The sequence below is a fragment of the Urtica dioica genome, chromosome 8, assembly GCF_054948205.1.
Source record: "Urtica dioica subsp. dioica isolate 48M chromosome 8, U.dioica_male_clone48M_v1_H2, whole genome shotgun sequence".
Classification (NCBI taxonomy): Eukaryota; Viridiplantae; Streptophyta; class Magnoliopsida; order Rosales; family Urticaceae; genus Urtica; species Urtica dioica.
Genome location: NC_142763.1, coordinates 3,403,824 through 3,418,076, shown reverse-complemented (window position 1 = coordinate 3,418,076; position 14,253 = coordinate 3,403,824). Strand labels below are relative to the sequence as shown.

General features: G+C 35.9%; 3 protein-coding genes across 4 annotated transcripts; 1 reads left to right on the top strand and 2 right to left on the bottom strand.

Annotated features, from left to right (window-relative positions):
* Positions 1-409: 409 nt before the first annotated feature.
* LOC149387332 (uncharacterized) lies at positions 410-1,068 on the bottom strand. Its single transcript, XM_089622122.1, has one exon. It carries the CDS (start codon positions 1,066-1,068, stop codon positions 439-441), a length of 630 nt encoding a protein of 209 aa, XP_089478248.1. The 3' UTR covers positions 410-438.
* A 1,689-nt stretch (positions 1,069-2,757) lies between these two features.
* On the top strand, positions 2,758-8,301 carry LOC149387331 (phosphatidylinositol/phosphatidylcholine transfer protein SFH3-like). Its single transcript, XM_089623426.1, has 15 exons — positions 2,758-2,802; positions 3,016-3,109; positions 3,844-4,090; positions 4,707-4,806; positions 4,916-5,182; positions 5,656-5,733; positions 5,824-5,925; positions 6,036-6,085; positions 6,173-6,272; positions 6,353-6,445; positions 6,567-6,680; positions 6,775-6,883; positions 7,096-7,481; positions 7,607-7,684; positions 7,772-8,301. Exons 2-15 carry the CDS (start codon positions 3,064-3,066, stop codon positions 7,787-7,789), a joined length of 1,788 nt encoding a protein of 595 aa, XP_089479552.1. The 5' UTR covers positions 2,758-2,802; positions 3,016-3,063; the 3' UTR covers positions 7,790-8,301.
* Positions 8,100-13,914, bottom strand: LOC149387330 (phosphatidylinositol/phosphatidylcholine transfer protein SFH8-like). Of its 2 annotated transcripts, none has more exons than XM_089623424.1 (15): positions 13,751-13,914; positions 13,530-13,644; positions 12,255-12,558; positions 12,036-12,135; positions 11,675-11,941; positions 11,481-11,558; positions 11,243-11,344; positions 11,092-11,141; positions 10,874-10,973; positions 10,688-10,786; positions 10,165-10,275; positions 9,758-9,887; positions 9,020-9,432; positions 8,598-8,672; positions 8,100-8,503 (listed from the first exon to the last, which is right to left on the bottom strand). In XM_089623424.1, the coding sequence occupies exons 2-15, from the start codon at positions 13,561-13,563 to the stop codon at positions 8,483-8,485; spliced, it is 1,884 nt and encodes a 627-aa protein (XP_089479550.1). In that variant the 5' UTR covers positions 13,564-13,644; positions 13,751-13,914; the 3' UTR covers positions 8,100-8,482. The 2 variants fall into 2 exon arrangements, with proteins under 2 accessions (XP_089479550.1, XP_089479551.1); XM_089623425.1 differs by having other exon boundaries at positions 13,833-13,900.
* Positions 13,915-14,253: the final 339 nt, after the last annotated feature.

Below are 14,253 nucleotides of genomic sequence, written 5' to 3'. Positions count from 1 at the left end.
TCAATTAACTCCAGAAAACATGACAATTACGTCCTTGTCACAAAATTTTGTGACTTCAATCATAACCGATCGAACCTTTAATTAAAAGCTTCAAAACTAAGAAAATTTTCATTCGTTCTCAAATAACTCAAATATGCTCAAGGTTTCTCGGAAATAATTCTCGTCCTTAAGAATTTATTTTCTTAAATTAAATTCCGGAATATCTCATCGGAAAATAATTTATCATTCACGACGAACTCGATAAATCCTTTATTTTATTCCGAGATTTCTCCTTACCTTAATATATTTCAAATCCAAAATACTGGAAATACTACTTAGAAAATTAATTTACATAATTTTCTCGTCCTTTGATTAACTTAATTTACAAGATTAACCTTAAAACTTCGAGTCGCTACAGTTCTCCCCTCCTTAGAGAAATTTCGTCCCGAAATTTAAGATCTAACTGCCCACATGGAATAAGTACGGATACTTTTCCATCATATCGCTTTCCAGTTCCCAAGTCGCTTCTTCGCTTCCATGATGAGTCCACAAAACCTTCACCAACGGAATCTCACGGTTACGAAGACTCTTCATCTTTCTATCGACAACCTGGGTTGGAACTTCATCATAAGTGACATTCTCTTGAATCGGTACATCTTCGAGTTGAACGATAGCTGTAGGATCGGGTTCACTCTTCCGAAGCATTAACACGTGAAAAACATCGTGCACAAACGCTAACTCTGGGGGTAGAGCAAGTCGATAAGCCACAAGACCTACTCGTGCAGTAATCTGGAAAGGTCCTACGTATCGAGGAGACAATTTCCCTTTCCTTCCAAAACGGGAAATACCTTTACGTGGAGATACCTTTAAGAGCACGTAGTCTCCTACTTCAAATTCGAGTGGTCTTCGTCTTTTATCAGCATAGCTCTTTTGTCGACTTTGAGCTGTCTTCAGTCGCTGCTGAATGATCGCGATCTTCTCATTAGTTTCTTCAATGATCGTAGCTCCTGTCTGAACACGGTCTTCTGGTTCAATCCAACACACAGGAGATCTACACGGTCTTCCATACAGAGCTTCAAATGGGGCCATGCCTATGCTGGACTGAAAAGAAAAGAAGAGTGTAGAGAATTCTTCGAATTTTGCAATTAAATCCTTCCTAATTCCACCGCTATCAAATTGACCCCGACTCAAGCTTTTTATTTCAATTAACTCCAGAAAACATGACAATTACGTCCTTGTCACAAAATTTTGTGACTTCAATCATAACCGATCGAACCTTTAATTAAAAGCTTCAAAACTAAGAAAATTTTCATTCGTTCTCAAATAACTCAAATATGCTCAAGGTTTCTCGGAAATAATTCTCGTCCTTAAGAATTTATTTTCTTAAATTAAATTCCGGAATATCTCATCGGAAAATAATTTATCATTCACGACGAACTCGATAAATCCTTTATTTTATTCCGAGATTTCTCCTTACCTTAATATATTTCAAATCCAAAATACTGGAAATACTACTTAGAAAATTAATTTACATAATTTTCTCGTCCTTTGATTAACTTAATTTACAAGATTAACCTTAAAACTTCGAGTCGCTACAAAACTAGTAATACATTAAGGTATATAAAATCAGCTAATTAACAAAACAAAAATTTGCTCATTTAAAACTTCAAACCCTCAAATCCAAAGATTAATATTGGTCTAATTTTGTTAATAACAGTTCATAAATATAAATATTAGTTATATAAACTCACACATTTGTCCATTCTCATTTTACATGGGACTCTGATAAGAACACTCACAACCATAACACTTTTTTTTTATTATTATTCACAAATATTAATATTTTCTAACACACTTTAGAGTATCGATTTCTCATTCATCTTTACTCTTATTTTGGCAAATAAATATTCGATCTTATACCACTCGCTGCCAGAATTACGTATATGCTGAAATTATTAAATTTCAATGAGTGGGTCTCATTCAAATATTAGCCACAAATCATCAAAACAATTGTAAATAAATGCACTTTAATTACACTATTTCCGACATCAATTACTATAAACCTCGATATACAAAAAATATATATATATATATATATATATATATTTGCATATAATATATGTATAGATATAACCTCTCTTTTATCATTCATATTTTATTCCTTTATCTTACCTATATTTTTCTTACAATGCCATCAAATATGGTGTAAGAGAATGTTCATTCACATTTTATGAAGTAAACGTAAGTCGAAACATTTATACATTTGTGCATGATAATCGGTATTGATTATAGACATGGTAATTAAATATACTACATAGTGATTTTTTTTCCCTAAAAATAGTTCATTAATGATTGCGTAGCCTCTATAGCTTAGCTGGTAGGAAAAAAGATGTGATGACAATTATGATAAGAGTTTGGTTCAGATATATTTCAATAAGAGTAGGTAAAACCGTTGGGTTTTGTTGGAAGTAATATGTTTCGATTTTAATTTAATTTAATGTTAAAAAATAAATGGAAGGAGTGGCTTGCATTTCGCTATACAACAACTCAACCAACACAAAATTGGAAAGAGAGAATAGTTTTGTTTTAACCTTTTTTTGAAGATTTAGAGACCTAGTCAACAATACAAAGGAAAACAAAATCATACTGTTCCTAAAAAAATCCGATTTTATTTTCCTTAATTTTTTTTTATTATGTCACTATCTAAATTTAGTCATGGCATCCTCGTTGTTTCCAACAGAAAATTCCAGAGATTAATACGGGAGAAATATATATTGTCTCCCTGAAATTCTCTTACATTTTTTCCTACATTCTTGTCCCAAGGTGATCAACCTATTCTATCCCAACTATTTTTTCTTCTTTCTTTTCTTTTCTTCTTCTTCTGTGGTTTTTTAGTCTATAAACCCTTTTCAGCTTCCGGGTTGCTTTGTGATTTTGTTTTTTGTTCTTCTGTGTTGGTCTCATAAACTTTTTCAAGGTTTTTGGTTTTCATTAATTCTGATTTTTTTTTTCTCATTTATGCTTTGTGGTTCAAAGGTGTAGGATATTCGTTGATCAATCTATCCGAAAGAGATTAAAATAAAAATGTGTGACACAATGTCTGGACCGCTTGACCGGCACCAAAAGCCAGGTATGTCTTTCATGAGAAGTTTTGGTCACGATTCATGGGTTGTTCTTGCTTATGTGATCACATTCTCAATATTTTTATAAAATAAAATATACATGATACATGTTGAATATATACAAATGGACATTGTGTATCTTGAAAAAGTTAGACCGCTAGTTAATTTATAAATAGCTCGAGTAATTTTTTGTAAATTTAAAGAGATATTATCTTCATGAAAGATATTATTTTCTTTTGGAGTTTGTAAATTTAGAGTAGGTGATTAGTCAAAAAAAAAAAAATCATGGGTTGCAAAATCAAATTTTTATGGGTCCATTAGAAAAATAGTCAATTTAAACGTTTGACTTTGCTAAATAGCCAACGTGTGGTAAATCTTAGATAAATAATCAGTTTCAAAAGTAAAAATTAGGTAAATATCCACTTTCATATATCAAACGCTGGCTATTTATATAAGATTTACGTCTGAAAGTAGCTATTTACCTAAAATTTACCCAACGTTAGCTATTTAGCAATGTCAAACGTTTAAGTTGACTATTTTCCTAATTTTTTAAATTTTTATCCTCCAATTGGAAAAAGTAACTAATTTAATTATTTGAATGACATTTTAGTTCTGGTTGGTCTAGTGATAATTAAACCATCCCTAAAGTGATGTCGTGAATTCGAACATATTGGGTCGTAGATAGCCTCTAAAAAAAACTAGTTATTCAAATGACATTTGATACAAATGATGTTGAAATTAGGTGTCGAAGAGAGCTCGGAGGATGAGAGGAAGACGAGGTTGGGACTTCTAAAGAAGAAGGCAATAAGTGCATCGAACAAGTTTCGAAACTCTTTGAAGAGAGGACGGAGGAGCAGCAGAGTGATGTCGGTGAGCTTTGAGGACGATATGGACGACGAAGAAATGCAAGCCGTCGATGCCTTTCGCCAAGCCCTCATCTTGGACGAGCTCTTGCCCTCCAAACATGATGACCATCACATGATGCTAAGGTCATCATATCATGATTTGCTATTATCTTGATCTAAAACTAAGAAGAAATAACAAATAATTAGGCAATGGTTTGAAGGATTTTATTATGGAAAATGAAAATCCGCTTGTTTGGTAGAGAAGAAACATAGAAATAATAAAAATAAGAGGGAAAATTCGAAAGTGCAAACCTTTCTTTTGCAATGTTTTTTTTTTATCGATAGAAATGTAAGGAAAATAACACTATTAATAGGTAAATTGGACCTCGCCGTTACGTGAAAATATGGTTCATAAATCACAATTAACAAAAGTCCAAGAAGCCGCCAGCCATCGAGCATAGTTAATTAACGAGAAATATTGCAAAATAGTACAATTGTGTTATAAAAAAATTAGTAAAACTTTGGAGTTTCTTATTTTTAAAGTGCATTGACCACTTGAGTTTTGTTGTGCATGTTAAAAATTCGAATACAGATAAATTTTTATGATTAAATTTAGCTAGCTGTCTATCAAATGTAGTGTTTTAATTCATTTTACAAAAACATAAATTTCAAGTAACTAGATAATTTTATATACTATTTGCATCTTTGGCTATTGAATAATAATGGTTCTTAAAATTATGCTTCTTTTTTTATGGGACAGATTTTTGAAGGCGAGGAAATTTGACATTGAGAAGACAAAGCAAATGTGGGCTGATATGATTCAATGGAGGAAGGAATTTGGTGCTGACACTATCATGGAGGTACTAATTTTTCAACAAAAGAAAAAAAAAATAGATATAATTTTTTTTACAATCTAATAAAAACCCTTGTTTTAATTTTTTTAATTTAATTTTCTCGGAATCAATCAAGGACTTTGAATTCGACGAGATTGACGAGGTCCTGAAGCACTATCCGCAAGGACATCACGGGGTGGACAAAGAGGGACGGCCCGTTTACATCGAGAGGTTGGGTCTGGTTGACCCGACGAAGCTCATGCAAGCCACGACAATGGACCGCTATGTGAAGTACCACGTCCGAGAGTTCGAGCGCACCTTTGTCGTCAAATTCCCGGCTTGCTCTTTGGCCGCCAAGAAGCACATCGATCAGAGCACCACCATTTTGGACGTCCAAGGAGTGGTAAACACTTTACACCCATTTTTTTTTTAAATGTCTATTTCATTAGTATACAACTTGAATTGTCTTTTTTATGCCTTTTTTAACGCAATAATCATCCATTTAAATTTATCAAGAGATTTTGGATATTCGCTATATATAGTGAACAACGATTTGTTGTTTTTATATATTAAGTCTAATAAAAAAAATGTATAACTTGTGACCTAAACCTCTATTTTTAATAAATTTTGTGTAATACGAATATCTCGACGAAATGATTATTTTGACACCATTTTAAAAATTTGTGTTTATTTTCTTTAGGAAGGAACGTCAAAAGTACATGTACCCACTTAGCCATAAATTGAATTTAAAATGAGGTCAATCTAATTAAAATGATCCAATTTGGACATTTAGATAGTAAACTAAATTGATTAAAAATACATCCCATATTTTGGCGCCAAAAAAGTAACGGCTTCTTTCTTTTTTTCTGTCTGAAGGGGCTGAAAAACTTCAACAAAGCCGCTAGAGACCTGATCCAGCGCCTACAGAAGATCGACGGCGACAACTATCCTGAGGTCGACCTCACCGGAATCACTTTACTATTTGTCTTCAAATCATGATCTTGATCATATTCTGATCCTCTTAATTATATTCTCGAAATGTAGACCCTCAATCGGATGTTCATCATCAACGCCGGCTCCGGATTCAGACTCCTGTGGAGCACCGTCAAGTCGTTCCTCGATCCCAAGACCACCTCAAAGATCCATGTAATGAATTCAAACTTCTTTATATAATAGATAATCTCATTGACACCTTGAATTCATACGAATTTGATCTACATTTTTTTAATATTTTTTTCTTCTTCTTCAAATGTTAGGTTCTCGGCAACAAGTACCAGAGCAAACTACTCGAAATCATCGATGCTAGGTACAAAAAATAAAAGCCGTTCTCTTTTCGCGTTAGATTATAAGAGACCAATATGTGATATTATATGTATGTTTGTATGTATGGCAGTGAATTGCCAGAGTTTCTTGGAGGTACTTGCACTTGTGATGACAAAGGAGGTTGTATGCGATCCGACAAGGGTCCATGGAACGACCCCGAGATATTTAAGGTAATTTATCCATGTATTTTATTTTCTTTTAATTTAATGCCTTGGTGAGAGTTTGTATTGATGAGAAATGAGACAATTAGATGGTCCAGAACGGTGAAGGAAAGTGCTCGGCAAGAGTGATTTCGGGTATTGTAGAGAAGACTATCTCCGAGGACGGCCTCGCTTACTCAAAGGTACTTTGTTTGGGAAGATTTAAAGAAGAAAAAAGGAATAAAATCGATCATTGATTCCATTTTTGTGCTTTGGTAAATGAATGAATGAGTGAATTTTTTTATTTTTTTTTTATAAATAAAGAGATGCAGTTCTTTCAACTCGGAAACGAACCCGGACGTGTCGGATCTGCACTGCCTTTCTTCGAGATTCCAGAGGGAGTATTTAGAGAATCCAAGACTCTCTCCTGTGCCTGAAGTAATAACATCTTTTTGGCATATTTCTCCTTCAACATTTTATTGTCTCGAAAACGGCTTTTTATGTTTTAATCCGAATCCCCTCTTCCTTGCAGTCTTCTCCGAAGAAGAAAGCTTATAACTACGACAACTTTGCCCCGATGGTTGACAAGGGCGTCGATAATTCTTGGCCTAAGGCAAACAAAAAGTTCGCCGCCACAAAAGGTAACCGTGCTCTCCAAAATCACCACTTAAAAAGTCGAGATCACCATCTCTAACTTGCAAAGATACTTTCTTTTTTTTTTTCGAAGCAACTCTTCTTCAGGCCTTACACCCCAAATGAGGAGCTGAGTTAGAGTCACGCCGAAGTACCAAAAATTAGAATTGATAAAAAAAATATATATATACAATAACTTTTCTTGCCGGGATTTTTGCAGGCGTTTACACGATGAGCGAGACGCCAGCGGGGCTAAGCAACCCGGTGTTTTCTGGGATCATGGCGTTGGTGATGGGAATCGTGACCATGGTTCGCTTGACTCGAAACATGCCGAGGAAGATAAGCGAGGCCGCCGTTTACGGCAGCCCGGTTTACTACAACGACATGGTGGTGACGGGGCATCACCACAAGCAGCTGCCATTGGCCGCGGCGCCTCCTCACGGCTTGGACTACATGGCTGTGATGAAGCGCATGGCCGAGCTCGAGGAGAGAGTCACTGTCCTCGGAGCCAAGCCCGCTTCCATGCCCGCCGAAAAGGAGGAACTGCTCAACTCAGCCATGGACCGAGTCACTGCCTTGGAACTCGAGCTTTCCGCCACCAAGAAGGTACTCAAAAACCAAATTACCATCAAGCTTATTCATCTCTGTGTATATAGAGATATGTGTACAAGATACAAGATATTTCCCAAACTAATAATTTTTTTTTTTTTTGGTTTTTCTAATTTGTTTAGGCACTTGAAGAGTCTCTTGCTAGACAAGGAGAGCTTATGGCCTACCTTGAGAAGAAACAAAAGAAGAAAAAGAAGAAGGTATGTTTTGTTCTGTTCCTTTCTTCCAATATTAGGTATATTTTGACTCTACTACTTTATTTATTTTTCTTTTTCCCCACATTGTAGTTCTTCGGCCTGGTGTGATCTCGGAAGCTGAAAGGGGATATTAAGTATGTAGATATACATATGAGTTCATGAGAGCGTTCATTGACACGCTTATCAGCCCCAATATAATCTTTATTACTATTAACTCTTTTCTGAATGACTGTTTGGTTTGTTTGAAACTCCGAAGAAAAAAAAAAGGGCTTTTGTAAATTATTACTATAATAATACAGTGGTTTTGTTGCTTCACGAGTGTGTATAGTTTTAACACTTATTTATTGTCTAGTCCCAAAACATATAGGAGGATATATAGTGTAGAAATATCAAGAGTGATAAACAAGAGAGCTTAGACTTTATGGGAAAGCTTTGTGATATGTATATAGTATGTGTATTCTTAATAGAGATATAAACGCTCTTGGTCAAGATATCAATCATCCTCATGTCCCCAGTTACAAACATCAAACACCAAGGAAATATCATAGAATTCAAGCTGCACAAATTGTTTTGATATTAAATATAAAATAAAATTTAAAAAAAAAAAAAAAAAAAAAAAAGAGGAATCTGCACACTTGTTTTCCTCTGCCGAGGCGAGTCCAGATTCCTTCTCATTGGATTAGATCGATGTCTTTCATCATCATCCTATCCGTGAGAGTGAGGCAAGATCGACGAAGGGTTTTGCCAAACAAAGACTATCGATCTGTCTTCAACTCTCCCATTTCCATCCGTAGAGCCGCTTCACCAGCAAGATTTCTTTTTCTGATTACAAGAAGCATTGATGCCGTGAGTCTTACTTTGATCATATTAAAAATAAAAAATAAAAATTGTAAAGAGAATTTTTAAACAAACTTACCCGAAGTCTTGCGTCTTCCTGTCTGTCTATGTAAGCAAGCAATTCTTCTTGCCTCATCAAAGCCTCGTAAAGAGCCTGCAAAAACAAATGCACGTCACACACACAATGAACAAATGGAGAATGGTAACCATGAGTAATTCCAATAACAAAACTGCACTTGTGAAGAAAGACGAGCAATGTACAAGCTTTTTGACTGATAGGCAACTCTTGTGCTGAAAACCTTGTTTAATATTAGACACCAATTTATGTCTAAAATTGGACCAGTAAATTAAAATTTAATGTTTTATTTTTTTTATCAAAATACCCGTTTGAATTACATTTGAATATCCTGTTAAAATATTTCTACTTGATTTTTACGAAATGGAGGCCCATAAGCTTCCCAAGCCCGAGTTTCACAAAAAAATGTTTACAAGTGTTGATACCTTCTTAGTAGCAATCAGCTCTGCTTCTAAGGCATCCACGCGACAAACGGCAGCGTTAAGCAGCTCCTCTTTCTCAAAAGGCATCTGAGACGGCTTTGATTGAAGCGTATCAACTTTCTCCTCGAGTTCTTCGAGCCTTTTCAGTACAGCTGACATCACTTCTGCATCGGCGAGTGCTTTAGCCGCTGCTGAAGAAGGTGGGCAATGGTCTCCCTTGTTTGAGTTAGTTTTGCTCTCAGTCTCAGGTGTCTTTTGGTTACTGTCAGTGGCCGCATAAGGAAGTTTTTTAGTGACTCGGTGTGACACGGAACGTAAGAGAACCATTAAAGTCACGAAGAAAGCTGTTAGCACAACAAACATCCGGGCACGAAGTCCTTCTGGATTTTTCGGAGCAACAGGAACGGAATTAGTTCCTGCAATAGGAATCAGGGTTCGGTTAAAACATCACCACTGCGAAGGGAGATTGACTATGCATATATTCTGGCTCTCTGCATAAAAACTCAAGTAAAACAACACAAACAAAGACGAATGATATATTTGCTGTAAATAACGATGATTTAATTTAAAATGCTTTATCCGTTTATTTTTTTTCCTTGCTTTTCATTTGAAAGATTGTAAGACATTTAAATACGAACCTAAATGGTGGGTATAAGCCCATGCTATGGCATAATGATAATAAAGAAGTCATAATAATAAGAGGTTAAAAGAAAAGACAAATTGTTGGTGTTGATGAGGGACCTTTCATGGAAAGTGATTGTTGAAGGGATTGCTTCTTCCAACCAGCATCAACAGCCTTGTCAACCATCGGTACATATTCATCATAACCTGAAAAGTTACCGGCAAAGCCTGCTTTTCCTACCACCTTAGACTGCATTTTCAATAAAGTCCACTCAATAATCAGCATCAGACTCTTTAACAATTAAATTTCAAGTGTTCTTGGCCTATGTTCTAAAACAAAAGAGATCTTGTTGAAACAAGAGCTAATTCTGTAATCTATGCATGAATGAACAGAGTTCAATTCAACTAGAATACACGTGACATAAGAAATTCTTTCATAACGATAAAGTATGTTTTTCTTCCAGAATGATGCCCGACAAATATACATGATGATAATCAATTAATTAATTAAATAACGCAAGACCTACTTCTTCACGAACAGGAGTCAACCGGAGATGTGAATAATTCTTGGATTTGGGAGAAGCGATATCATCTGCTTCAGAACCTGACTCGGCAGTGGATGTATCACTACCTTTTACCTGCACATCAAAACGCACAAGATCTATGTTACCACTTAAAAAATCAGCACCGAAGAGCATAAGCATTTTCATTGCTTAAAAGCTAGACCTTCAGGAATGGACTGGGTCAAGCCACACTGGCTTAAAGCCCAGTACTTAGGATTGGCCTAATGAGCAAATTATCCGGACTAGGCCAAAGGATTTGGACTTTCAAGCTGGGCAGAAAAGCCCAAATACCTTAAACCGTAAAATAACAAGATAAAACATATAAACATAGACCTACTTACAAACATAGTGACCTGAGCCTGGCCGAATAAGGCCAAACAGCCTTTTGGCAGAGCCATTTTTTCTCTGTCGGGTGGCTAAATTTACAGGTAAACTATATATGTTCAATTCCCCACAAAGTTGCGTTAGTTTTAACTTTCTATCTTACCATTGGGTAACGTGGTTTAGCATAGGCAATAACTTTTCCATCACTGTTAAGGACTTTTACAATCTGCCTAGCACGCCGTGCTTCCCCATTAAGGACCATCTGGAGAAGTAAGCCAGCTTAGACCTTTTAACAAAGTACATTAAACGTAATTGAAAAGACAAGCAAGAGAAGGAACAGAGTAACAACCTTCAGAATTTCTGGATTCTTCCATGGACCCTTGTCAGATCGAAGACAACCTCCCATATCAGCACATGTACAGTTGCCACCTAGAAATTCTGGCAACTCGCTGTACATATGTAGAAATTCTCAATGAGTAAGCATAATTAATAAACAATAAGGTATTGATACAACTGAATGATACTACAAGTATGACCATTTGATTAGAAATGTATAATCTCTATCACCTGGCATCAATGACCTCAAGCAATTTATTCTGGTACTTGTTTCCAAGAACCTGAAGAGTTTGTCCCAAAAAGAAAACTCAACATGTAAGTAAGTGACCCAAGGAAAGTAAAATCACTTTGAAGAGAAATGAAGCAAAGAAAAAATGTGTACATGTATTTTGGAGGTCGTCTTGGGATCCAGAAAGGACTTCACAGTGTTCCACAGCAGCCGAAAGCCAGGACCAGCATTGATGATAAACATCTGGCAGAGAGTCTGTGTCATAGGAAAAAGATACAAAAGCTTCAATTCAAGTATAAAACCATGGAAAACTTTAAATTAATGTAGAAGACCAATGAGGTGTGCCCATAAGTTATATATGAAACTAGAGTACAAAATACCACACACATACCTCGGGGTAATTATCACCATCAATCTTTTGGAGACGCATAATAAGATCCCTTGCAGACTTAGTGAAGTTCTTCAAACCCTTTATAAGAAAAATATTATTAAAAAAAAGGTGGAAGAAAAAAATAAAATTTAGTAGTTCACTACGATATAAAAAAAAAATCTGAAAATATGAAGAGATAGTTATAGGCTACATACCACGCCTTGGACATCTAAGATAGTGGTGCTTGAATCTATGTGTTTCTTTGCAGCAAAGGTGCAAGAAGGAAACTTTATCGCAAAACTTCTCTCAAATTCCTGTACATGGTATCTCACATACCGATCCATGGTCGTAACTTGCATTAGTTTACCAGGGTCCACCCTTCCCAGTCTCTCAATATAAATTGGTCTTCCCTCTTTATCCACACCGTGGTGCCCGTGTGGGTAGTACTTCACAACTTCATCAATCTCCTTGAATTCAAAATCCTAAAAGAACCCAATGACATTAATGTTAAAAATGTTATGCATCTACCGAATTTTCATATTAAGGGGGAAAAAAAGTCAAGGAGCTGCATATTACCTCCATAATAGTATCGGCACCGAACTCTTTCCTCCACTGTATCATATCGGCCCACATATGCTTCGCTTTCTCGATATCAAACTTTCTTGCCTTCAAGAACCTGCAAATAACACAATACTTAGTACATTGGAGTTCTTCCTGTACTTGTATGCAGAAACATATATATACATATATATATATAATGTATATATATGTATTAGAGAGAGAGAGATTAAAAACCTGAGCATCATATGATAATCGTCATGTCTATCCGGCAGTAACTCATCCAACATCAATTGTTGTCTAAATGCATCTACAGCCTGTAGCTCTTCAACATCACGAACATCCTCAATGGAGACAGAGCTTACTCGGCCATCGCTTTTTCGCCTGCTGCTTTTTTTCTTGAGAGAATGCTTAAACTTGGTAGATGCATTAAGTGCTTTCTTTTTCAAAGACCCAATTCTTGTTCTCCTTTCATCCTCGGAGTTTTCAAAATCAGACCTTCTTTCTCTCCTCTCATCACTGCCATAGAACCCTTCAAAGCCTGCCACACAGTGATGATGCAAAGTTATAAAATAGAGACGTTCACTACAGAAAACAAATAAACCGAAGCAAACAGAGTAAGAATTATCACAATTATAATGCGATCAATTTGTTTAACTCAATTGCAATCAAATTCAAAGTTATTGAGGCTTTCTGAGAAACCTCGATACCTCAAATCACTAATTCTCCTCGAAACAAATTAAATGAAGAAAACCTATCATTTACTTACACAATGCACCACCTTACAGAACATCAAATTCGTTTTTGCAATGCAAGATGTAAATTTTATACCATTATGTGAAATGCATGAGATGAAATCTGTGGTTGTATACATCAAACACATTTTTTTTTCTTTCGATAACCGTGGTGTCTGGTTTACACCCAACTATATCCATGGTGCCTAGCATTATCCACCGAGAGACTATCCCAGTGGCCCCAATTGTTGCGTCCAGGGAAAATCAAACCAGTGACCCCAGAGAATTGCACTTATAACTAGACAAACCGGTCCAACGCCTTGGGGTTTATACAGCAAACATATATGAAAGGACCAAATTAAAATTGAGAAACCAACTTGAACTTGACTAAAAATAAAAATTTAAAACCTGATTAGAGTCTAAATCAAACAAATGCCAGAGCCAGAACTGAAGCTTCTGTGGGCAGTGGTCTAGGGTTACACAATTACCTAAATTTACCACTAAACACATCGTGATGCGAGAAAATCAAAATTCATTAGATCCAACCCGAGAACACAAAATCAGTCATCAAGAGCTTTAATTTACAACAAAGAATTTCATTTTCGAGAAAGACACGAAATTTCACCTCTCTTTTTTCTTTTTTTCTCTTTGAGCTGCCAAAACAGAAACCCAATACCCAGAAAACTAAACCAAAAAATAAAATTAAAAGAAATAACCCAAACCAAATCGTAACACCACAAAGAAGTCACAAAGCTATTAACGAAATAAGAACACTCACATGGCCTCGCTATTCTGTCCAACGGCCCCGACATTTTCGTTCAGAGCTCAAAAACTAGGTCTCCACAACGATGTCTGATCAGAGAGACTGAGAAGCTTCAAACAACAACGCACAGCTACCAAGAAAAACCAAACCACATTCCGATTAGAAACCCTAGAAACCAAACAAAACCAATCGAAAAAAAATATATAAATAAAGCTAAATTCTGTTACGAGCTTTACCCTCTCGATCGTCACGAATCACGAGGAAGATCGGATCGTATTAATGGCAATGAATCTATGAGGCGAAGAAAAAAAAAATTACCCAGAGAGCTTGGGAAGTGAGAGAGAAAAACAACAAATCGAAATAAGTTAAAATAAAATAATAATTTAAGCCGATTTGCGACGGCGATAGTTAGAGAGAGGGGATTATAGGAAGTCTGAGGTGGGACCCACTGTAGTAGAACACGTGGCGTGATCAGAGGGGATGGTTCACAGAAGAAGGAATTTGTCGTCGGTACGAGTAATTAATTATACCGTAACGGTGAGAGTAAATGCCAATGGGTCAATCGAGTGAGTAATGATTTGGTTCAGTGAGGTGAAGAATACGTATTTTACGGTAGTCCGGAATCTCCGGATAAAGAATAAGAGTAGAATAATACACTGAATATTATTCAAATAACGAATGTAATTAACGATTAAAAGAATGTTGAACACACAAACGATTAAAAGAATGTTGAACACAC